General features: G+C 37.7%; 1 protein-coding gene across 10 annotated transcripts in view; it reads right to left on the bottom strand.

The window, feature by feature from the left end:
• Positions 1-24,590, bottom strand: part of ptk2aa (protein tyrosine kinase 2aa) — a 65,891-nt gene that overhangs the window by 2,579 nt on the left and 38,722 nt on the right. For 5 of the 10 annotated variants that reach the window (XM_055054014.1, XM_055054013.1, XM_055054015.1 and 2 more), the window contains 20 exons: positions 24,403-24,433; positions 23,108-23,172; positions 22,808-22,894; positions 20,265-20,282; positions 17,999-18,055; positions 17,124-17,144; positions 14,557-14,654; positions 13,668-13,752; positions 13,495-13,595; positions 13,257-13,372; positions 12,912-13,012; positions 12,499-12,588; positions 11,971-12,175; positions 11,005-11,116; positions 10,821-10,895; positions 9,095-9,199; positions 7,899-8,003; positions 5,031-5,093; positions 4,537-4,576; positions 3,434-3,531 (listed from right to left, as the gene is read on the bottom strand). In XM_055054014.1, coding sequence (XP_054909989.1) covers positions 3,434-3,531; positions 4,537-4,576; positions 5,031-5,093; positions 7,899-8,003; positions 9,095-9,199; positions 10,821-10,895; positions 11,005-11,116; positions 11,971-12,175; positions 12,499-12,588; positions 12,912-13,012; positions 13,257-13,372; positions 13,495-13,595; positions 13,668-13,752; positions 14,557-14,654; positions 17,124-17,144; positions 17,999-18,055; positions 20,265-20,282; positions 22,808-22,894; positions 23,108-23,172; positions 24,403-24,433 — 1,673 coding nt within the window. The remainder of the gene's footprint in view (positions 1-3,433; positions 3,532-4,536; positions 4,577-5,030; positions 5,094-7,898; positions 8,004-9,094; positions 9,200-10,820; positions 10,896-11,004; positions 11,117-11,970; positions 12,176-12,498; positions 12,589-12,911; positions 13,013-13,256; positions 13,373-13,494; positions 13,596-13,667; positions 13,753-14,556; positions 14,655-17,123; positions 17,145-17,998; positions 18,056-20,264; positions 20,283-22,807; positions 22,895-23,107; positions 23,173-24,402; positions 24,434-24,590) is intronic. The other 5 variants (XM_055054007.1, XM_055054009.1, XM_055054011.1 and 2 more) reach the window with 5 other exon arrangements.

The raw sequence follows: 24,590 nt of genomic DNA, 5'->3' as shown, positions 1-24,590 counted from the left end.
GTGGCAGTGTGTGCAAATGCGTAAAGAAAATATATTTATACATAAATATATAATTTAACATGCTCTAAATGTGATCATTAGATGGAGTTTCTAAAGAGTGAAAAGTACATGAGGTGTTAATTCAGACCAGTTCAGATGACACAACCTGCAATTAAGTGATTTTTACACTTACATTCTAAATATTATATTAAAAGGACAGAAAATCTGCAAATCTTAAAAGTATAAAGCACCAATAATCAACCAATGCTTTGATATTCCAGATATGTCAATATCAAAGCCACTTGTCGGCTACATAAAAAATACCAAGGTGGTACGCTTCTCTAAAATAGCTAAGTATTATCAATAGAATTTTTTTTTTTTACATTGATTCGATAAGTGGCCACTTAGGACTAAAGATGACAGATTTAACATATTTTCCTTTCCCCACAAAACCCTTTTAGACAAAAAGAGTGAAATTTGTGAAAGTGAGAAGGAGAAAAATAAGGATTTCCTCCACCTGCCACAAAAAAGGTCTCTTCTTTGGAATCACTTACACCTCAGAAATGGGAAACAATTTGAATCTTGGCTTCACGGAAACCATCAATCCAAGAGTGTAAATCCCATCTCATTATTGGGATGGATCAAAAAGAGCATGTTTTGGGGAGAGGGCGGCAAAGTTACAGTGAAATGTAACATTAAATGTGGTTTAAACAGTTTTTAGGGACGAAAAATGACTTAAAAACTTAAAACTTAAATGACTTAATGCATATCAAACATGTTTTTCTAAGTAAGCAACCTGTTGAGAAGCAAAATTAAAATTCAAATGTTTCTTCGATACGAGTTTTGTTCAGTCTGACTGATCTAATCTCGTCTACACCTTTATAAAAATTTAAGGTTCTATATGAAAAAGCTTTAATAAGTAACTGCTCTAATAAAATTCCTCATAAACATTGATTTATTCAAATGGCTCCCAATACAAGTTATGGCTGTTTAAATTATAACTTGTTAAGTTGCTTTATTTTTAAGCCTTTTTTAGTTTTGCCATGTCCTGGGTGACAAAATTAGCAGGTAGATAGAAATGAATATCTGGGGAATATAATAACTTAAATGCAACATTTAAAGCACCAGGGTTTATAAAAAATATTCAGATTTTATTTTGTGGTTTCAAAGGCTCAACATTGAAGACAGTGAGAAATAAAGGCATAACTTTTTTTATCTGTTTATAAATTAGATGTTTGCTACCTTTGACAAAAAAAGCTTTGGTTTATAAAAGTAGCGTAGCAATTTTGGTAATGAAGCAGCTTATCAAGATTCAAAGTGAGAAAATAAACTGCAGTCTGATCTTTATTGTTAATGTGTTTCTTCTTATTGAGCAGTGAAAGTAAATAAAAGGTGTTACATGACTTTCGTTTTAAGTATTTACTTATTGCCACAGCTAACAGCTAACTGATCAGTTCAGTGGCTCTTCAGAGCTGCAGTTGCTCCTCCTACACTTTGGACTGAACCGTTGTTCTAACAATGGTGGGGACTTAAATATTAATTCTGTTTTTTTTTCTGAGATAAATGACACATTTAGTTCGTTCTTTGTTTCTTTTGCTTTTTCATATTGACATTATTTAAATGCGAACGTCTCTCTAATAATTTTTTCTTGGGGACAATTCTAGACTTTTCCAAGATTGGGGAGGCCCGGATCCCACAGCCCCCAGGATTTATGCCTATGCAGCAATCCGATGCTAATGGAGCTGAGATTATTAGCATCTCAGCCGTAGATTAACATACTGCTTCAAAAGTTTTAATGAAAATCGGATTAAATGTTTTCTGTCCTGCTCTTTTAATTTCCCTCTGGTGTAGAAGTCACTATCAGTAACACATGTTAAGAATGGAGGTGATGGTAACTATCAGCAAACTAACTCTAGAATGGTAACACACACTCACACACACACACACACACACACAGATCTGCTTACCCTCCACGGCTATAGGCAGTTATGAAGGTGTGTTTGAGTGCAGAAAAGTTGGAAGGGATTGTAGTGAATGGTGTGAAAAACAAAATAAGCAAGTAGTCATGTGATTCAATGAGTAGAAAAAGGTTTGAAGAGGAGGAAAAGAGTTAAGAGAGGAGAGAAAAAGGAAAGAACATTAGAGCCAAAGCCAACTAAAGATAAGCATGACAAGGCAAAGCACAATGTCAAGTAGGCCTGTCACGATAACAAATTTTGCTGGGCGATAAATTGTCTCAAAAATTATTGCGATAAACGATAATACCTTTATTCATTAATTTAATGAAAATTACTTAATAATACATGCGGTTTCCAGCCAAAGATAGATACACTTTACTTTCAAAAGAACACTTAACACTTGGACTGATACACAAAATAAATAAAACCAAATAAAATAGATTCTCAGTCTCCATTAACAATAAATGTACTTGAATAAAAACTAAACAACATAAAGCCAAAGTGGAAATAAACACTGCATTCAACCAAAAGAGTGCAGATTATGAAGTCTGTATAGTTTATTGCCCTTCAGTAATCATTAGATTTAAATAGAGAAGAATCCGACTGCCTGATGCAATAGTTCAAACTACAGGATTTTTTTTACCCTGAACGACAATCTAAGATCGTTATTCGTTCTAAGATTGTCCCTTCTGTGTTGCGGTAGATCGTCTTGGCTGCTGCGATCTAAATCAAAGATTTATCCAGACTGGGAGAGTGACGCAACCTGTTGAATGTGACCGGGAGCCAATCAGAAAGCGCGGATTCTCCTCGCGCTTTCTGAGGGGAAACGGAGGGAATCCCAAACAGCTGACACGGTGCGCGAAGTCCAGCGGACATCGGAAACAACATGAATGTTTATTCAACAGTTCGTGCAAAAAAAATATAAATAACTAGGGGAGGAGTTGGAGCAAAATTTCTACCAGAAAACCCGGTAACTTTTCAGCTGTTCTTCATTAACGTGACATGAATAGGTTATAATGATTTTCATTCAGTCAGGAATGACAGTAGCCACATGCATTGCAGGTAGATTGTAGTAAGGAATTGATTAATGTCTGGTTTCAAAATTAGTGAACTGGACTTGTTATTTTGTGTCCACTGTTAGACACAACACGGTTCGATCGACAGTCATACCGAGGATTTCTGTCGCTAAAGTGTCTCTCAGGTTTTGATAATGGGCCAACAATCAGTGACATAAAATCGTGCAGCGCGCTGGGCATTACACTAAGAAATAAGGAAGGGAGGGTCAGTGGAGAGCACCGGAGTGGAGCCTTTTTTCATTCAGTGTCATCAACAGGTCGATAGTTTTAATTTATCGTGCGATTAATTGATTTATTGTTTATCGCAACAGGCCTAATGTCAAGTATTTACACAAAAAGCTTTAATTAATTCTGATGAAAAAAAATGATGTGGATCTTATTTTTCCCCCAAATGTGCAGTTATTTTGCGTTCATTCGTACCTTGACTCCATCGTTGTAGCTGTCCACTGGGCTCAGATTGGCCAGGTTGGTGAGAGGAGCTCCAGGACGGGGCGGCTTCTTGGGAGGGGCTACATGCTCTGCAGAAACAGCCTCAGTCTTACTGATCACATTCACATATTTCAAAGTATCCCAAACCTTAAACTGCCCGTCTTAGCAAAGAAAGCTGCACATTGTGTAACACAAGTATTTATTTGTAAAGAATTGTGGGAACACTTGGTTTGCATAAGACTGACATGACCCCGTGTAAACATGACATCACACCTGCCATGAAGATGAAAGCGTCTTTATGAATGTCAAGAAGTATCATTCTGTAAATAATGACACTTTTAATGCGCAGTTCCATTAAAAGTCTATTAATAGTGTCATCATTATCAGAATAATTTAGCACTTTGACAGATTCTCTGGCTTTTTCACATATTTGTATTTCATCTGAGTTTATATAGAATTTCTCTTTACAGTCTAGCTTAAGTGATTCAGTTTATTCATGCATTCATCCATGGGTGAATGAATTTATTTTTTATACATTCGTCCAATTTTTGATTCCACCATTCATTCAGTCAGTCCTTCAGTTTTGCAAAGATAAATTCATCCATGCATGCAAGTGACATCCAGTCATTCTTTAAAGTCTCAAACTATTGAGTAATTCCATCATTCCTTTATTTACCCATTCATTGATTCATTCGTTTGTTAATTCACTAATGTACTCATGCAGGTATAGACTCATTTATCCATGCATTTATTCATTGGTTCATTCATTTATTCATTCTACAACACATTCATGTTGTTCTTCATGCACCGTTCATTAAATCATTCCAGATTAATCCCTCCACACATTTCTTGACTTGATTTAACATGGAGGATTTTGAGAAAACAATAATTAACAATAATGTACTCAGATGAAAAAGAAGATTATGACTTAAATATAATTTTTATAATAAAGGGCATATAAAAAGTAATAATGACAGAGCAGCACTAAGTGTGTTATATCCAACAGATTTAGTTAATTCACACTAAATTTAGAGCAGAGTTGACTTTATGCTCATGAATCAGAATGTTTCAGACTGGAATGAATCTTTGTGTACCTGGTTTCCCGACAGGCTGGTAGATATGTTGACTTCCTCCCTGTGCAGACACACACACACACACACACACACAAACACACACACGCACGCGCGCACACGCACACACACACACACACACACACAGAGCTTAGTGTTAGGAAACAGTTTCATGCTTTAATTTAGGCAGCTTATTACTTTTCAAGTGAAATAAGACATTGGAAGAGCAGATTCAGAGTTATCATAAACACGCTGTCCTTCTGGATTTAACGTTCCCCTGGTGCTCTGTGGTTAGGCGGCTGGTATGTAGGCAGTGCCCTTCGCAGCACACAGACAGAAATACTTTCTCTGCTTGCCTTCTGTCTGTTTTCTCTGTTTCCCATGAATGAAAGCATTTCCCTCTGTTTTCCTCACTTCTCTCTTTCTCCTGCAAATCCACATCACCCGACTGACCTGTTGCTCTATTAATAACAGCGCAGGCTTTCAGAGCTCTCATGCAGAAAATGTTTTTGACTGACCGGTGCCTGCAGAGTGCCGTCTTCTCTGTCAATGCTGCCTCTGCTGTTCCTGGACTCTGGTTTCTGCAGAAAGAAACATTCAAATTGAGTGTGCACTTACTAAAACAGCAGAAATAATGAATTGCTTTATGAATTTCAACAATAAAAAAAAAAAGCAAGCACACTGCTTTTATGTTAAAGGTGTACACATTTAGATATTCTGATCAGCAATCTGGAAACAAGAGACAATCCAAACCAAGCAGCAGAAAGCGGCATATCTCAACAGGTAGCTGCAAACTGAGTGCAATGTCAGCGCTATGAGACCAAGTAACGACGCATCTCTTATTTCCAAAATAAAATCTGTGGTCAGAGAGACAAGCTCCTGTTCTCTCTGGGCCAGTACCGTTTTGGTGAAGCACGCCTTGAAGAGATGCATCCTGACAGAACACAGCGTGAGGAAGACGGGCGACCGAACAAAGAGGCCATCGAAAGAAGAGTCGGGATGGGAACAAAAAGTGTCAGAGAAAGAAGGATGAAGAAAAAAAAAAAGTAAAACACAAGAGGGGTTGGAAGACAGAGAAAATAAATGAAGAGAGAAAGAAAAACTGAGTCAGAGGAGAAAGAAGAGACGGAGAAAGGATTTTTTGTTTTTTTTCCAGAGAACGAAAAGTTCCACTGAAACGCAGAGACAAAATCCTGGAAAAGAAACGATCCAACTGCATCACTCTCTTTCTCTCTCCTTCAGCTGTTCCTCCCTCCCTCCCTTCCACTCTTTCCATCCCCCTGAATCTCCCTCATTCCTCCCTCTGCGCTGCTGCTGCCAATCCCACTTCCTTCCTCCCTCCCTCTGTCCTCCTCTCACATTTTACGTGTCTCTTTGCCTTTCTGCCTTTCACTCTTTGTTCTTTGTTGTGTCACTTTCGACAAATATTCTTTATTTTTATATCAAACCTCGTTATTCCATAAGACCAAAAATCCACAGCCAGCATCCCAATCCACATGAACAATTATAAAACAATCTCTCCATAGACACACTTGGTAAATTGAGGTAAATGCCTTGAAATAAACATTTTTCAGGCTTAAGAAAAAAAAGATCCAATCTTGAATTTCAGTAAATCTATTCTGTTTGGGAAAAAATAACCTACTTTAAGGATATTTTTTTCAACATTAGCATAAATATTACTAAAGGATCTTACAGTTTGTATTTGAACAAACTTAAAGTAGTTGAAAAGCGTTATTTATTTACTCGTAGAAATATGATGCAATGCACTTAGCCTCTGTTCAAAATGGGGAAAACAAGAGAACATGCCCCTCAAATAAGGCTGCACCTTCCTCCACAGGCTCAGATCTATAGAGAGGACAAAAAAAATATCAAGGAAAGAAAAACTCAATGAATGGATGTAGGACAGAAAGCAAGGACGCAAGAAACACATTGAGATCTTTATGCAATGTTTTTATTTATTTTAGCATTAATTAAACGGCATCGGAAAGCTAATCCCATTTGTTTCGAAATTAAACACGCAAATGGAAGAAAGACCAAATTAAATTTCAGCTAGGCCCAGCGAGAATAATACAAAGTTAATATATATAAAACATAAATCATCTGCTCTCTGCTGTTGGTTTTGTTTTAGCTAAGAGGACGTTAGCGGTCGGTGTTTTCTGGATGCGTTAAAGCTTGAGACAGACAGAAGACGAATCTTCCTTCCAACACGTGACGTATAAAAACATGCTTTCCCAACTGTCTATAAGGAAACCACAACTAAATTAAATACCAAAGTTTTGACCTGTTCTGAGTGACACAATAGTTTTAACTGAGACATGAAGAGCAGGTCAAATACATGCAAAGTTAGGGTGAAAAATGAAAGACGGAGGGAAAGGACACAAGCCTTCTGTCATTCGGGTCCATATCTGGCTGAAAACCCAAAGAACAGCCAATCAAATCAAGAAAAGAAATGAGGAGAGTAGAAAAACAGAGCTGTTAAAAGATTGCGTTTTGGCTGCTTTTCGGACGGTTTTACTGTCTGATGAGATAAATCAAACCTGTACAGCAAAGCCAGGTTAGCAATCTGAAAAAGATATTTTGAAGCTCTACTGGCAAAAACAGTCGGCACAAATCTCTGCAGATATAATGGATCCTTATCTTTCCGGTCAATTCTTTTGCCCACGAATATCACATTTTGTGATCACAACAAGCTTTTACTTCGTATGTAACAGGCCAACACAAGTGTCTGCAACTTTTGGATGGATCTCTTCGCCGACACACACGAACCCAGAGGCTGAGTTTCCTTTTCGGCATGTTAGCCTGGTTTTCAGCCCTTCATTTGATCCAGGTGTGTCGGAGCAGAGATGCATCCACAGGTTGCAGGTCGCCGGCCGTCAAGGACCGGAGTCTGATCTAGAGACCAAAACTTTCCTTCCTCTGCTTTGCAAACTATCTCATAAAGCTGGGTGGAGTCTGTGGGTATGTTCACAGATTGAGGGCTTTAACTAGACCATTCTATCACTGATTTCCGTTGACATGAGCCATCCCATCATAGATAGGATATGACTCTCTTCTGACATCGTTGCCACTTCATAAAGAACAGATTCTCGGAGAGGTTATATCAGCAGAACTTGGTTATTTTCAAAGTTTGGGATGTTGTTTTATAACCCAACTCATTTCTCTGGTGTCTTACATTGTTTTCTGTTTTATCTCTCACAGAGAACAAACAAAGTCTGGGACAATTTCTAATCTGAATGACAAATGTGAAAATCAAAGCTCATGTAACTTTTTTCCTTGTCTGGGTAATATTTTGTATTCTTGCAGATTGACAGTGAAAACAAATGGTTATGATCAGATACTCTCACTTTGGTTGAGAGAAACTCTGCTTTTTGTGTGAGTTTCATTACCATGTGGCTCTCCTCCTGCTCCAGCCACCGCTGGTCTTCCTCCATCTCCTGCTGCTGCTTTATCAGCGTCTCCTCCATCAGAGCCTGGTTCACATCCAGTCTCTCCTGGAGGACAACAAGACCAGAAAACCAGAAGAAAAAAAAGATATGATGAGCTTTTACTTCACAGGTAGCCACTGAAAAGAGAAGGAAGCTGAATCAGATCTAAAATGAACAAAGAGCAGCATGTGCTGCGATGTTCCAAAATGACATTTAATATTCCAAGATTACTATAAGACATAAAATGGAGATTTAAGTCATGGTAAAACTATCTTCAGATTCAAGCAACTTTTACAGAATCAAATTATATGTAAATGTTCAATGAACGCTCATGCTAAAAGCAATACTATAATGCAGCACTTTAGAACTGTGTAAGACCAAGATATCTGCATGTTTCAGCAAGACTTTTAAAATGGATTTAAATCTTTTTGCCCAGATTTAAAGCCAATTTAATGCTACCTTGAATAAAATTTAAGGCCAAAGAAACTCTAAGTACAGGGAACAGCTGGGGAATCCTGCTATAATCCATCATAATTTAATTTAATTTCCCTTTGGGATTAATGAGGTATTTTCAAATTAAATAGAATAACAAAAAATGTTAAATTTCTGGGGTCGTTTTGGCAGCGGCTTTGTGTTTCTTACACTGCATACCAATCTCTGCAGCCTTAACTCTCATGGTACTGACCTTATTTTTTATTTATTTTAAATTTTTGTACAAAATGTGCGTAGCCTCGTTTGGGTTGGCAGAAGTGAGCCAATGGTGAAAATGAATATCATTCAACCAACTGAACAGAAATTTTCACCTTTCCACCACAGCCACAAGCTAGCAATCGAGAAGGCTATCTTAGCAGCCAGTTAGCAGTAGCTTTAATTGCTTCAAGTCACAGAAACTAATGCAGATGTGTCCGAGCAACTTCACCGTTTGCCTGACAGAAAAGTCCCGCATTTAATAAAAAACAAAATAGTTTTAAGACAAAATGTAAGATGTGGGATCAACTTTTTACATTTTTAAAAATTAATTTAAGACATTTGAAGGCCTTAATTTTTAGATACATGAATTTAAGACTTTTTAAGGATACTCTGAAGACTGGAAAATAAAAAAACCCACCAATGGCTTCTGTCACTACTAATAGAGGACATAAGTAGCTCAATTTTACCTCCATATTTGGGTTCCACAGTGGTGCATGTTCAGGTCTGAGCTGATTCCACAAATCAGAAGGGGAATAGTTGCCTCCTACTCCTCCAACACCACCAGGCGATGGCTGGAGGCAGGAAGAGACAGGAAATGTTTTGTTTTATTGTGTGAATTATACTCTCTTTTAGGCATAAAGAAACTCAGCATTAGCAGTCATCTGCCCACTGCTGGCTCAGAAGGAGTGGTCGCTGTAAAGTTAATGGCTGGATGAAATTGGCTGGGCTTTCTGCATGTTTTTGTTGTTCCATTTCTGGAAAAAAAAATTTGGGGGGGCAATAAATTCATAATTTTTGGTGACTGGAAAACAAGCAGTTTTTAAGAATATCCTGTCACTTAGGAAGCCTAGCTGTCCACCTATTTGTTCAGCTGGTTTTACTGCTGTATTCGCTGTATAATGGCAGCTGGACAAGACAAGTGTTGTTGACATACCATCTCCGAAGCCACTTGCTGCATTCTTTTTGGTTGTGCAGGAGGCTCTATTAAAGCTTTTCAAAGACATATGGTTGTGAAATTGTGCATATCTTTGCAGCCATTTCCACATGGGAGTGTAAATGCTGGGTTTGGGGGCGTGGCCAGCCACAGCTTATTTGGATTTAAAGTTACAAGACACCCCAAAACAGCTCAATTTGGAAGAAGCTCAATATAGGCAGAATTCAGCAAACTAAAATCTTATTGTCTAAGGATTTATTTGGGGCAAAAAATTTAATGAACATGTTTTATGTAGCCCAAAGACCTAACCTAATCTGTTTAAGGAATTATAATAGGTCCCCTTTAAAATAATTGAAGACTGTGGAGTTGTATGTAACTAAGTATATACTCAGATTCTTTACAAAAATAAGATCGAGAGTTGTTTTTTTGCCATAGAGACAATGCTGTGGTTTTGATTTGTGTCTGCGTGGCCATGTGTGAGCAGCTTTTAGCACAACAGGAAATGCCTTCTGTCTGCTCCGTTCACGGGGAGAGGATTGAGAGAATTCATTGCTCTCCTCTGTCTCTCTTTGTTTTGACCCAAGCAGCACAGAGTCACACTGAACTGTGTCAATCCAGGGGTAACAGCCCCTCAGCCAGACACCTTCACACCTCAACAGTATGGAAATGAAGTGATGTGCTTTTTTTCGCAGAAACTGTTGCAGGTAAATAAATTCCTGCATTTTTTTGTGTGCCTCTGATAACTGTCTTATGCTTAAATTTGATAATATACATAAGTGATTTATGTAGTGACGGTTCAGAAAAAGTATTAATATGATTAAAATATTTCATGAAGTTTATTTGTAGTTCCAAACATATTTAAAGTATTTTTTGATGACTTTTAATCTTGCCAACATTGACATTTCTTTCTTGTACTGCATGGATGTGAACTTTTAGGGAAGCAAATAGCGTTTTTCCTCACTCAAGTGAGGTTGATGTGAGTTTATCTTTATGTCAAGAACAGATAAAACGATTAAAACAAGTCAAAATGTAAAAAAACCAAATATTCAAATATTCATGTTATGCTACTAAGTGTAACAAAGAACAGCTTCTTAGGGTCACCAAATTTCCATAACAACCGTTTGGCTTTGCACACATTTTAAGTTGCAAAGCACAACAGAAGATAAACAGTAATAATTTAAGAGGTTTGTGTCCAATTCAAGCAGCATTGTATTACTTATTAAAATTGTTATTTTGAGTGTGATCCTGGTTTGGTTTACCTGGAAGGGGTTGTGTTGGGAGGTGGAAAAGAAGCTTCCACTGATGCGAGGACTGGGATAGCCTGGTCGACTGGGCTGAAGACAGAAAGATACCAGTAGACTGGAGTTTGTCATCATGTTCAAATGCCTCAGAGATACAAGAAGCAGGAGGAGAAGAGAAAAAAAGGTAAATGTGAAGTCTTACTTTAGGTGGAGCTTCATCTGAACCTCCAGAGTCCCAGGAAACAGTGACCTGCCTCCTCATCTCCTCTCTCAGTCTCTCCTCTTGTAAACCCTTCTCCTCCTCCAGTATAGCACTGCAAAAATCATAAGAATAATAACAGCACACATATTTATTTATTTACTTGTTTCATTCCTACAGTTCAAACCAACTCAGCCTGCTTACATTTATTTATTAATGAATTAAACAAAACATGCGGCTCAAGAGTGGTTCCAGATAAACACTAAAAGACTCGATCAAAAGGCTAAAACATAAAATTTATCTAGTACGGTGACTGCATTTTCTGAATGACTCACATATTTGCAACAATGCATTTTTGAAGTTGATGAAAATGTAAGTTGTTGTTTATTAACATTTAAATCTAGACATGCTTGCAAAAGCTCTGAGGTCCAGCAACAGCAGCAAAAAGTCAATATCAAGACAAAGGCTGAAATTAAAGAACAATTAATTAATTACACCCGAACATTTAATAGTACAGGGAAAGTTGTTTGCAATCTAGGTAATCTACTGATAGATGTTTGATTCCAGGTACTTTTTGGAAAAGTGTAATGATACAAAACCTGAACCTTCCCTAAATAAATCTGACATACATCAAAAATAATGATCAAAAATGAAAGTGGTCTGGGTCAGAATTGAAGAAAAAAAATCAGCTCTAGGTCAGATTTAGGCCTCTTGTAACTACACTGTGAACCAAACATAAGGCAGAAAAGTAAGTAAAACAAATTCAACCACCACTCTACAGGGAGGCACCATTTCCATCTGGACTGAGAGTCCAACAGAATTTGTCGTAAAACATCTGTTACGACATATTATAAAAGTATAAAAGTAACAACTTTAAATAAAACTAGACTTCATTGGTCCAATTTAAACCTGCTATATTGGAAAACGAGCATTATTCCCAGTAAGCTTCACACACTAAAAACATATCACCTGAGTTGTGTTTTGAGTTCAGTGAAGCGTGGCCTCTTGCTGGGGTCGTACGACCAACATTTGGTCATCAGGCTGTAGAGGGTGGGTGGACACTGGGGAGGCATGGCCAGCCGCTCCCCGTTCTCTATCCTGCCAATCACATCGTTGTTCTTCACCCCCTGGAAAGGCTTGATGCCGTACATTAAAATCTCCCACATACACACTCCTGTAGGAAAAAACACAAGGAGGGGGTGCAGTTTTTAGTATGTAACCTCATCTAAAATGTGTTTTCAGAGGCGTAATCATAATTGGAACACATCAGAAATGCAACTAAACTCTTTAAAAACTACTCAAAATGTTGTTCCTATGTTCTGCTACAGTCATTGTTTGAACACTGTTGTGGATTTAAAGGAAAATTGCTACTTAAATTACAAAAAGTGAATATAAAGAATAAAGAAAGGTAGAAAGTGAAGTATTATGGGAAAGAAATAGGAAAGAGAAAGGCAAATCTTTGAGCAAAATTATCAGCGTAATATCCGACGAACCCACCAAACATCCAAACGTCACTAGCAGAAGTGAATCTCCTGAAGTTGATAGATTCTGGTGCCATCCATTTGATAGGAAGTTTACCTTTGGAAGCTGAGACACAAACATTTGATCATTAATATACTCAGTATGGCAGGAAGGTTTCAGAAAGGAAAGGAATCAGTGATAATATTGATTAAAGGAGAAGCTGCAGTTCCCTAATGTCACCACTAGATGGTAGAAAAGTACAGGGAAAAGAAAAGTTCCTCTAACTAGCAGCACAGACTGATATCAGCTCCTCTGTGCTTAGTGGAGCAACTAAACTTTTGTGTAAAGCCGATATAGAAAGCCGATATAGAAAACATCTCATTTGCATGTGATGGTACAATGAAAACTTTGATGAATTTTCCCTTCGTTATGGTTGGACATGCCATTACCTTTGTAGTAAGAGCTGTCCTCCATGTATCGAGACAGACCAAAGTCTCCCAGCATCACGCAGTCCACAGACGAGACCAACACATTACGTGCTGCAATATCTCTATAACACACAACATCTGTGTTTAGCTTTGAATCCTCAAATTATAAACATTACACTCTTTAATATGATGTTTCTGCAAGCGAAATGTAAGATTTATTATAAGTGACATTGTGATTATCATTTAAGATCTGACTCAATAAGTAGCAGAAGTTAATAACTTTTTTCAGTGATTATATTTAGTGACTTTTTTGGGAAAAAAATTACATATATATATTTATATATATATGAAAAAAATGCTTTGTACCTGTGCACAAAGCGTTTGCTCTCCAGGTAGGCCAGTGCTGTACTGAGCTGGTAGGAAAACAGAATGAGGGTGGCCAAGTCCAGGCTGTACTTCTTCACCTGAAGGAACGACCGCAGCTACACACAAACAAGCGCAGAGAGAAGCATAGAAGCACGTTTATGCAAATCTCCATCCCAACGGATGACCGAGGAAGAAAAAATGTGACAAAGCGCTCTTAAACACGCAGCCTGCGTCACACCTCTCCGAGCGTGCAGAGCTCCATGATGATCCACACCGGGTTCTCTGTGATCACACCGATCAGTTTAACGATGTGAGGGTGGTCGAACTGACGCATCGTTACTGGAAAACAAAGAGAGTGAGCACTTCTGAAAGGAAACACTGAGGAAATGAAGAAACACAAAGCGGTGTTACAGGCTTCTTGAAGGAACTTCTCTCTGACGCTGTCTGTGGTGCAGTTTTTGCAGGTTTTGATGGCAACAGGTAGAGGGGGCTTGTCCTGAGGAACGCACAGAACACCAGATAGCAGATTGAAATACATGAGCGTCACTTAACGTTTGTTCTTTAAAGTTGTGAATGCAAATTGAGGGGAAGAAGAAATTGTTGTAGCTTTAGGTTTTTGATGTTAAGTATTTATGACCAGGACGGACAAACAGACGTCCTGAATATTGTATTAGTTTATGGGTGAAAGACTTTAACTTTTCACTTTTCAGGTGGAATGGTCACACAATAAACAGCTGGTGTTAAAGTTTGAATTCCTTATGTATTGTATCTAATAATTGCACCATTTTAGGAAATCTATATGAGGTATGTGAGGACATTTTTATGCCTTGCGAAATTGCAGAAAGTGACACACTTTTTGGATCCATAAAGAAAATCCAGCATAATTGGGAAAAACAAATAAAATGGGTCAAAGTTTCAAACATTTGGCTGTGGATCTGAAATGATGTTGAAGAATTCAGAGGTAGTCCTTCATCTTTATTATTCCACCTCTTGGAATCAGAAACAGACTCTTTCCGGCATCTTCTATTTGATAAAATTCCTCCTTGGAGGTTCCTGGATTATCATTGTAACTAAATCACCTGAGCGGGAATAGTTTTGTGTAAAGGTTCAACTTGAACACAGCTGGATAGCCCAAAAAACTCAAACTAGTTTTGACCTGACTAAAGCAGACTAACATTAATATTTGCTTTCCCCTCTTCGAACTATTGTTCATTTCATTGAAAGAAAGAGCGACGTGTTTTTTAAAGATATTAGTGTTTATTCAACCCATTTCTGTTTGTGTGTGTACATTTCAACATACCGGGCAGTTGTAGACTCCTTGGTGAACGTCGCCAAACTGACCCTCTCCGATGCAGCGACCCAACTCTATCCTGTCTCTCTGGATCTCATAATCCCGTGCTGAGAGGGAACATGAGAAAAGAGCAACAAAGAAAGTTTTTTTTGTTGTTTTTTTTAAGAAAAAGGTCAGACCTGAATGACCGATAAAAGGCTTTCACATTTAAAATGAACAACTTTCCCAGTACTATAAAATGATGAAACCTTTCTGTTGCCCTGTGAGGTAAAACGTACCCAGTAGTTATAATCAATGTCTCCTGACTCTTTTAACAGAAATTCAAGCTTTGTTCGCATCACAGACTGAGAAAATCTCAAACAAATGTTCTAAAACATGCAAACCAAACCACCTTCATCATCATTAGAACTTCTTCATGCAGAGAAGATAATACCCTTGGAGTGCTCTGAAGTGAAAGCATTTTGAAAACAAACTCAAATGTAATTTTCCTCTGACTAATAAACAGATGTGGTGTATTTAGCCTGGTCTCTGTCTTTTTACAATACCACTAAAATTCAAAGGAAAACTCTAAGATTTGAGACTAAAATCACAGTCCTCGACATTCAAACTAAAGTTGACATTTCAGTTCTGCTTCTGTAAAGGTCAAGTTGCCTGGGGGATAGCAGAAAACTTAATCAGGATGTTGTGAAGCAAATATTTCACAATGCACTGGCTCAAAAACTTGCTGCTTTTGTATCTTTAAAGACAAACAGCATAGCTTAAAAAGTGCCAAAACACATTCCTTCTTAAAGGATTTACAGCAATTAATCCATAGTGCTACAAGAAATGAATATTGCTTCAAACATGAAAGAAGCCACAGAGAACTGACACAACCACAATCGTAAATAAAGACATAAAGACAAACGATGGAGCAATGAGAACCAAACCACCAAACAACACAAACACAGAGCAGTTACATCACTTCTGAAGTTTGAAGAGACTTGATGTTCTCAAATTGTGTTTTTGAAGCAGGACCTGAGCTGTTTTTCATGGACTGGTTCTGATTGAGAAATCTAGTGACTGAATTCAGATCGCCTCCAAAAACACAAGAAACAAACTCAATTTAAAACGGCACCCGGTCAGTTCGCTCCTTCCCCAATCAATACCACCATGTTACCCAAAAAGCCCACTTTGTACCCACCTACCAACCAGTTCATGCCCACTGACTGAAACTTAGAGTGTCTGTACATTTTGATATATTACGGGAATACACCATACTGTTCAGGAGACAAACTCAATGCAATAACTGACCAAATCTATTTTAAATATTAGTGAAGTGTTTCAAATGAAATTACCAAAAACACAGATGTTTTTTGTTTGTTTTTTTGCAACGAGGCATGTCTGCAATTCATACTGAGAGAGAGAACAAGACTCCAAGCAAGTAACAGAAAGGTTGGCCAAAGAACAGAATCCCAATGCATTTAGCATCATAGCAGTTTCAGAAAATCTCAGAGTTAAGGGAAGAATCTATTTTCTCTAGTAAATGCATATTGACAGGTTTTTTTTTACAAACACTAACCAAACTAACTATTAACATAAGATAATAAAGCCAATTAATTAGCAAACAAGATTTTTGCAATTATTTCGCTAGATATTCAGATTTTTGCAGACTCAAATCTTCATATTGATTTCTGTTTCTTTTTTTTTTAGAAAAACTTAGACATTTTAAGTGCAATATCTCTGAATCAGCTTGAATCATAGTCAGGTTTCACAAATTATTAAACATACTACTTTTTGACGCTTTTATATCAGCTTCATTTAAAAATCTACAACTCTTTGCCTTGCAAAAAAAAAAGGAAAATGGATATCCTAGACGAGACCTTAAAGCGTTTTATGAATTTTGGCATCTTTACTAAATCCCTTAAAATACTATTTGTAATGCTTTCTTTGGCAGTTTGGAGCCAATTAAAGAACCACAGTTCAGTTCAACTTGACATTTATAGTTTGGAAAAGGTATCAGATAAAGATCGGTATTAGCCCATCAAAATTTTACAAAAACCAGAGAAGAGACCAGTCTGTTGATGAGCATAAAATATGACAGATTAAGACCCCTGACCAAACCAAGGTAGTTCTGAGCAGCCTCCTTCTGGTGGATGTTATTATAATCAGACGACCTCATCCCAGACTATTGAAAAATGTTTTAAAGCAGGTACAAAATGCACCCAAAGTGGGTCCGAACTGACACATGGCTGGTGCACATCCCACACTTTGTACCTGATAACTTCAGGTAGGAAACATACAAAACCCAAACTGGTGAAGGGCCGAAATGACCAGAACCCACATAAAACATATAAAATGCTATTTTCCAGGCTCCAACTGTGGAAAAAAGAAATATTGAGAGTGATTCCCAGACAAATGCACTATTTCAGCATCAATACATTTTAGTGGCTTCAGTAAGCAATACAAAAATCTGAAAAAGCAGAACACTTTTAACACCCATTTGGTTTAACTCTATGATGAAGCTAATAGGGCCTGGAAAAAGAAAGCACCACAAACGCATTTCATTGGGATATTATAAGAGAGGAGGGTAGTTTTACCTTCAACTACTCCATAGCTCACTGTGTTGGCGGTGGGAAAAAAAAGAGGAAGAAAGACAGATGAAGAGACAGGGGGGAGAGCCAGACTGCTACGTAAAGTTTAAAAAAAGCTCAGAAAACACACACACTTCTTATATCTGACATTTGGTTAATAAATATACAAAATACAGGTGAAGACTGGTTAAAAAAGCTGGACAGCTTTACACATGTAAGTTTAGCCATTTTAGCCAACAGTTTAACATGAAAACGTATACAAGCTCAGGAACGGAGTCGGAAAAATGCTACATGTCTAAAGAAATGCTGATTAGAGGAAGTAACCAAGAAAAAAAAACTAAAGAAGAAGAAGAAAAAAACCCAAAACAAAACAAAGGAAGATAAATATAGCAAGACAGAAGAATGCAGTCTACTTTTAAAGATACCCTTGCAATTAAATACATAAGTACTTGTACTGGCCAAGACATCCACTTTAAAAGATATTTGAACCTAGAGCTTCAGCAGCGGTTACAAACAGAAGTACAGCCAAGCACACCAACGTATTGAGGGTTTTTATGGACATCTGAATGGATCTGTCACATGTCTCCAGAAACCACATCTGTAGTCTATGATTTGTAACCTCCAACTAATGTCTTTGCTGTTAATAGAAATCGGAAAAACCGGCCTAAATTCTACAGCGGCGCTCTGACCGATTGTGGTTTATTATGTTGTTGTGAGCGTGTTTCATGGAAACGACTCACACAACATTCCGAGTATGAGGCTGCAAAACGAAATGGAAGGATTTGACAGATACGCAAACGTAGCATTAGTTTGAAGACAAAACATTTCTTCAGTTGATAGACATCAAGTAAAGAAGATGGAAAAAGGAAAAAAAAACTTACTTGAGGGCATGGTGTACGTATCCTCTTCATCAACTATCTCTGCATAGTCGTCGGTCTCTGCAGGGTTAGAAATAGAAGAATATAAGAATACTACAACTGGCATACGTTACGACTCACAAAACCAAAGAAAGCAAAAGTGAAGCAAGTCCGGCTTAAAGTAACACCCTCCCTTTCTCTCTCACACACACAAACGCTTGGCAGATTGTGTCAGCTGAGCATGTGTTGTGAATATCTGTCTGTTTGAGAGCAGCTGGATAGCAGGGAGTTACTGAGGTGGAGCAGGAGCAGGAGGAGGAGTAGAGAGAGAGAGGAGGGAAAAAAAAGAAAGAAATGAGGGAGAAACTGGAGCGAGAGCTAAAACAGTTGGGGGAAAAAATGAATTAGGATGAAATCAGTGACAAGTAAGGCAGATAAGACAAGATAGAAAGAGGGAGGGAGAGGATAAAAGCAGAGCCAGCAGGGAAAAGGGAGGCAAAAGATGGGCCCAGTCAGTCTAACCAGATGGTGGTGTTTAAAATAAAATCAGCATGCAGACTCAGCTGTTGGAAACTGGAGTCGAACATCTGCTGTCCTGAAAGTTCTCACAGTTCTGCTTGGGATTTATCAGGCTCAGTTGGAGTCGGACTAATTTATGCGAAATAAGCTTGCTGTGGCTGATTTCTGTCTCGAGGACTCAGAAAGAGCAACATGTGAAATAACAAGTAGTGGTCTGTTAAATGAGGCAGGCCAAGGAGAACAAGCAACACAATGAGGAATGGCTCATTTAGATGCAACAAAAACTTTGTGGGCATGTTTCTAAGATACAGCTGATGCACTTTAGACCAAGATTTTATATAAATGATTCATTTATTTTTGACATATCCAGGGAAATTTCTGGTAAAACAGAAAGGGTAAAAAGCCTTTGATCTGGTGAATAGGTTGGACTTTATCTTGCTACTGCAACAAAGACTTATGGACTCACCTGAGCGACACAACGGTTTCTATTTTAAACCGCTGATGTTGCTGCAGTTTAAAACTGACCCTTAATCAGTAATTAGTAACAAAAACAGAAAAGAGAAGAATCTAAAGAAAGAAGTGAATTACAAAAAAAATTCAACATTTAAATCCTAGCCTCAGAAGTTTGTGTATCTATGTTCCAATTGTCTGCATGAACCACTATATTCCTGTCACCATTTGTTAGGACATAATTGATGAGTATAAACAAAGCATAAAAAAGAACAACCTGATTAATTTATTTATGTCAAATAGACATGCGAGCAAATTGATATTTGTCTATTACCTCTATCTGCTCATTCAAATCCACCTTAGTTTCCTTGCTGTCTTTCTAAGATGTCTGAAAGCCGAGTTGGTGAGTAGGTGTGAAGTGGAGGACCTTATCTACCTAAGCTAACTATACACAATATAAATGATAACTGATGAAAGTCAAATTAAAGCGTCTAGTTTGTAAAAAGACATATAAACAATATTCAACCATGTTTTAGCAATGCTTTTTATTTGTCTCAGTTTTTTCAAAACTATTGCATAGCTTCCGACATGCACTATGCACTTGTTTTTTTAAGCTAAATGGGTTTGTTTTCATTGAGCTGACTGCTGTTTAGTCTTACTCAGTTGGAGACGCATTCTAAGCGGTGATGAATATTTCTCTTCAGTCCGTTTCAGCTTGGATGAGAGAAAATTAACATGTTTCTGTGTCTAAGTGTGTATGATTTAGCCAGCTCCTTATAGCCAGGAATGCACCAACAATCCAGCAAACCTCTCCCTCCTCTGGTCCTTATGTGTGCACAAGAGTAAATGGTTCAAGATTGCAAATTTTGCTTTGTGTGTGGCGGTCTGAATGTCTGTTTCTTGAGAGAAAGGGAAACCTTAACAGAGCTATTGTGGCTTTACTAATTCTGCTTCTTGTGGGTTTCTTTGGTTTAAAGCAGACATGTTTATACTCTGTAGTATTACATTTTCAAACAGATAAAAAAAAAAAATCAGATATTAGAACTGATTGTGCTGCTCTACACAACAAGAAAATCTGATTATGCAGTAGGTGACATCTTCACTTTGAATTCTATTGTCTTTTTTTGTCCCTACTTTGCTTGAACCACAGTAAATTTACATAAAAGTGCACACAGCTTTTGTTAAAGATGTAGGAATGTAAGCATCACGTCAAGCCACACACCAAAATACACATGCTACCCTTTCCCTGGAGGGTGCAGCCAGTGTCAGTACGAGAAAGAAAGAACAATACAGAGATTGATAAACAACAGTGTAACTTTACCGTCCCCGCTAAGGTCTTCTGCGAGGTCCAGGAGAGCATGCAGGAAATGGGACAGCAGAGGAGAGGTGGCAGCAGGACGGAAGACAGAGAAGCCGAGAGAAGAGAAGAAGACAAAAAAAACAAAAAAACAGAGAGGTTAGAGCATGACAAGTCAAAGACTGTACAAGCAGCTAGTTAGAACTCTTTTCTGGAAAATGAGAGCAGACTTTCAGTAATGCACTGCTGTTAGTAAGAAACACTCTCCAAAGCAGGGCAAAGGTCAGGGGAAAGCAGGACGACTCAGATTTTTTTCAGTGCAAAACAAATATGTGGACATGAACAGTGTGTATCTTTCAGTTTTAGCTAATTATCATTCATTAGAAGAATACAGTCAAAATGGGTTTTCAGTAGTCTCTCTGCTTTAGCTGAGCACATTTCTTCTTCTTCTGCAGTTTATAGGTCAAGTCTTGACTGCAGTGACCCACTGTTACTTTCTCAGGGCTTTGAGTTTTTCACAATTTGTTTTTGTTCACTTGCTTTTTTAGGTCTGGCCACACTTTCTTAATGGGATTAAAATCTGGGGAGATGCTAAACCATGGAGCCAAAGTTTTATTGCTCGCTCTAAAAACCTGGTCATTACACAAGGGTGTCAAGAAGAACGGCATTGCTGAAAAAAAACCATTATAGGAAGTTTTCCATCAGCAATGTGTGTCATTTCTCCAAAATCCATGTAGGTCACGCAGCAAACGTGGCAGAAGATGACCAACATTTAACTTTATGGCCTAAACTCAAAATGGTACACGGAGCGAAAATCTGACACTAAACCTAAACACACCATGCCCACACTGAGATTTGGTGTTGGCAGCATGATGGTGTTGGGATGCTTGTCCTTAGCAGGGATCAGAACTGATAAACTGAGCAAAATACAGAAAGATAACTGGGTCTAGATGCATTTTTGTGTTAAAAGGGCCCAGTCAAAGTGGAGATTTTCATAGAACTAAGAATCTATGGCAAGACTTGAAAAATGACTTCTTCTATCCTAATCTGACTGACCTTGAGCTATTTTTTCCAAGACAATTAGTCTCCAGAAATAGGTTTCTAGAAAAGAAATACCAAAAATGATCCATCTGGAATTACAGTGAAAGGTGTTTCTAATCACATAATAAAATACACTGATGCTTGCAGTTGTAAAGTAGCAAAGAAGGAAAATATTCAATGGGCATGGACACAAACGTTTGCAGATAAAGTAAAAACAATGTAAACTCCAAAAATAAGTTATCTTTCCGTATATAAACCGTTCTGAAAAAGGTTTGACAGCTGCTGGCCAGATTCACTCTGAGCTGTCCTGGTGGCAGCTGTCGGAGCCACAGATGCAGATACTGAGTCACATGCCGTCCCATTCACAGTCTCATCCAACTAACTCGTAAATACAACAGATGGGAACAATCATGCTTTAGCCACAGCGTCTTAAAACAAAACATTTTCACAAACACAAGTATTTACTAGCAATGCTTTGACATTAAACACATGATGCAATAAAATAAATATTGTATTAATAAAAAATTAAAGCTGAATTACTGAGCTACAATGCAAAAAAACAGATCAGATGCACAGACTTAAGTCTGATAATATTCTTTTCAACAGACACTAAAAGTTGGGTCAGAAACACAAAAATCCTGTGTTCTTTTCCTAGTGACAGTGCCAAATTTTCAACCAGGTCACGGTGAGCACAAACAAACTAAACAAACCTCAAAGATAGCTCATTTCATTTCTGATGATCAATGGTGATGCCATGCATGTAAATCCTGCAGGCCAGTAACATATTAGATCTATTGGATAAACTTCCACTGCCTTCACTCATATTTGATGTATCTTTTAATGGCTGAGATGCTAAAGCTCACAGAATATGATCAAAAAGTCATTGCAACATTCGTCATTCGACATGGAACTACATGTTTTGCTGATATTGTGTGAATCCAGTAAAAAGTTATTTAAAAGGAAAACAATTTTTTGCAGTTTTTCATATATGTATTCAGGTTGTTCAGGCTTCAGTCCACATAAATTATTATGTCATTAAGTGATTTTTTATGTTGTGTTAAGCTTTCTTGTCAGTAATGCAACGGCTTTATGCAATAATGTAAACTGTTACATTGAGTTACATTGATTAAATTCTGCAACAGTGAGTATGCCAGAGCACGCAGGCAAAACTAACACTACTTTTTACTGAAGAGCTTGTAAAAGTTGGCCAATTGAGATGCAGCGGCTCAAACTGTATTCTGTGCAAACCATTTCAACCTTACATCAGAAAGAGACAAAATGTTCAAGGTTTTCCTGCCAAAAAACATTTCAACTGCAGTCTCTTTCTGGAGCAGTAAGGGACTATAAAATAGGCAAAGAAATCTTAGACTTTATGTATTTTCCAGAAGTAATGAAGGCTTCTTTCTTTATAGGCTCTCAGTGCCTATTTTGTTTCTCCTGAAAGAACCATGATAGCCAGAAATTTCACTCCGCCACATCACAATTTTATGCACATGCTCTTCTGCTCCAATAAGAGCCAGCGATACCATTGGGTGGCGAGTCTGAACAGAAGACAAAGGGGAGGAGGAAACGCCGAGCCTTGGTTGGCTTGGGGGACGTCGATGTCGCTAGATCTTTAGCCAATCAGGTGAGGGAAGAGAACGATGGAGTGAGAAGAAAAAAACAAGAGTGAATGGATGTGACAAAAACAAGTAAGGACAGAAACAAAAGGCAGCAGGAAAAGAGAGGGCATGAAAACAGAGAGAGAGAGGAAGTGTGGAAAAAGCAGATGTTGGAGGAAATGGAAAGAAGATATCTCAAATCTAGTGCATGGCTCTGCATCTTACCAGAAACAGAGATTGCTCTTACTCCGCTCCGGACTGCCTCTAACTTTTTCTCATTGTTGGAAACTCTGGATTCAAACAGAAAAAGCAGAAGAAAAAAAACTATTCAGTCAACACGTAAACAACTAAAAATGTTCCTAGTCCAGGAAAAACTGTGAAAAATCCCAAGTGATCCCAAAGAGAGCTCATGTAAACAGATTAAACAGCCACAACTTGTTCACGTTCCCTCAAAGCAGAAAAAGGAAACCATGACAGTGTCTCACTGTAGACTAATCCTTACGGATTCTCTTCCGTGGTCTGCTGTCCTATGTCAGCTGAGCTCCACTAAGGACTTAACATCACTAATTGAAGAGGCAATGAGAAAGGAGAAGTAGTGAGCAAAGTGAGAGGAAGGAGGAGACTACGAGTGTTTAAATACCCAAAGTGGAAAATATTTGGCTTCCTTCTTTATCTCCTTATTTGACCAAGGAAACAGAGTGAGGGGGAGAGATTTAGGTTGAAAAGTAAGCAAAACTGCTCATGTTTGAAGTTCAGCAAGAAACAGAGAAATGTGTGGCCAGGCTGCACAACCTGATTTCCAGAGAGTTGGATCTTTGATTGAAATCTAGATAAACACAAACTTCAAATACTAGAAAATTGTTAGACTTTTTTTATTGTAAGTGAGAGTGAATGGGTTATTAAGCGACAAACATCGCCACTGAAAATAGAGCGAGAGGTTGAGTGTTTCTGAAATAAAGATGCATGCAGGTTTAAAACAGGAATATATAATATACTTAGTGCAGGGAATTGTTGTGTAATGTAAGTTTTTTTCTATTCAGACTAATCAGTATTTACCATGAATTTTTGCTTTAACTAAAATATTTTGTTGTACTTTGCATCATCTTCTTTTAGCCACTGGTGGAAAAAAATGTATAATAAATTTGTTTCTAGAAATTAGGAACTTCTGCCTTCTGGGGAAACACCCTCAGACAAACAAATTATCTGGAAAAATTAGCAAATAGATTGAGCTTTAAATTCCCAAACATGTACATTGATTTTCTGTTCCAATGTTTTTAAAGAAAACAACCATAAAACAGATTTTTATGTTGATAATCACTCATCTTCCAAGAAAATCTATATTATCAAATGACTAATCACCAATGTTTCTGGTGAAAAACAAACAAGCCCTTCATATTCAGTTGTGCTGATTTAAAATTAAAAGCGTTGTAAACCCACAAGAATGTTGCTTTTATTACCAAAGTGAGGTCTTAAAGCTTTGACAGGAGCCACATGTGAACATGACGGATTCAGGGACTTACTTTGGGATGGAAGGCAGAGCTCTCTCTCCCTCTAGAGGATAAAAGAAGACACTGCAGTCAAATAAACTCAAATTTGTTACATTTAGCTGTACAAGTCAAAACACTCAAAAAATATATAACTGGATTATGTGAAAAATGTCTGAGTGATTTAACGTTTTACAATAAAAGAAATACTCAATTTGTTTGTG

Source organism: Poeciliopsis prolifica, unplaced genomic scaffold, assembly GCF_027474105.1.
Source record: "Poeciliopsis prolifica strain line A6 unplaced genomic scaffold, Auburn_PproV2 SCAFFOLD038, whole genome shotgun sequence".
NCBI classification, from domain to species: domain Eukaryota; kingdom Metazoa; phylum Chordata; class Actinopteri; order Cyprinodontiformes; family Poeciliidae; genus Poeciliopsis; species Poeciliopsis prolifica.
This window is presented reverse-complemented; position numbering and strand designations above follow the sequence as displayed.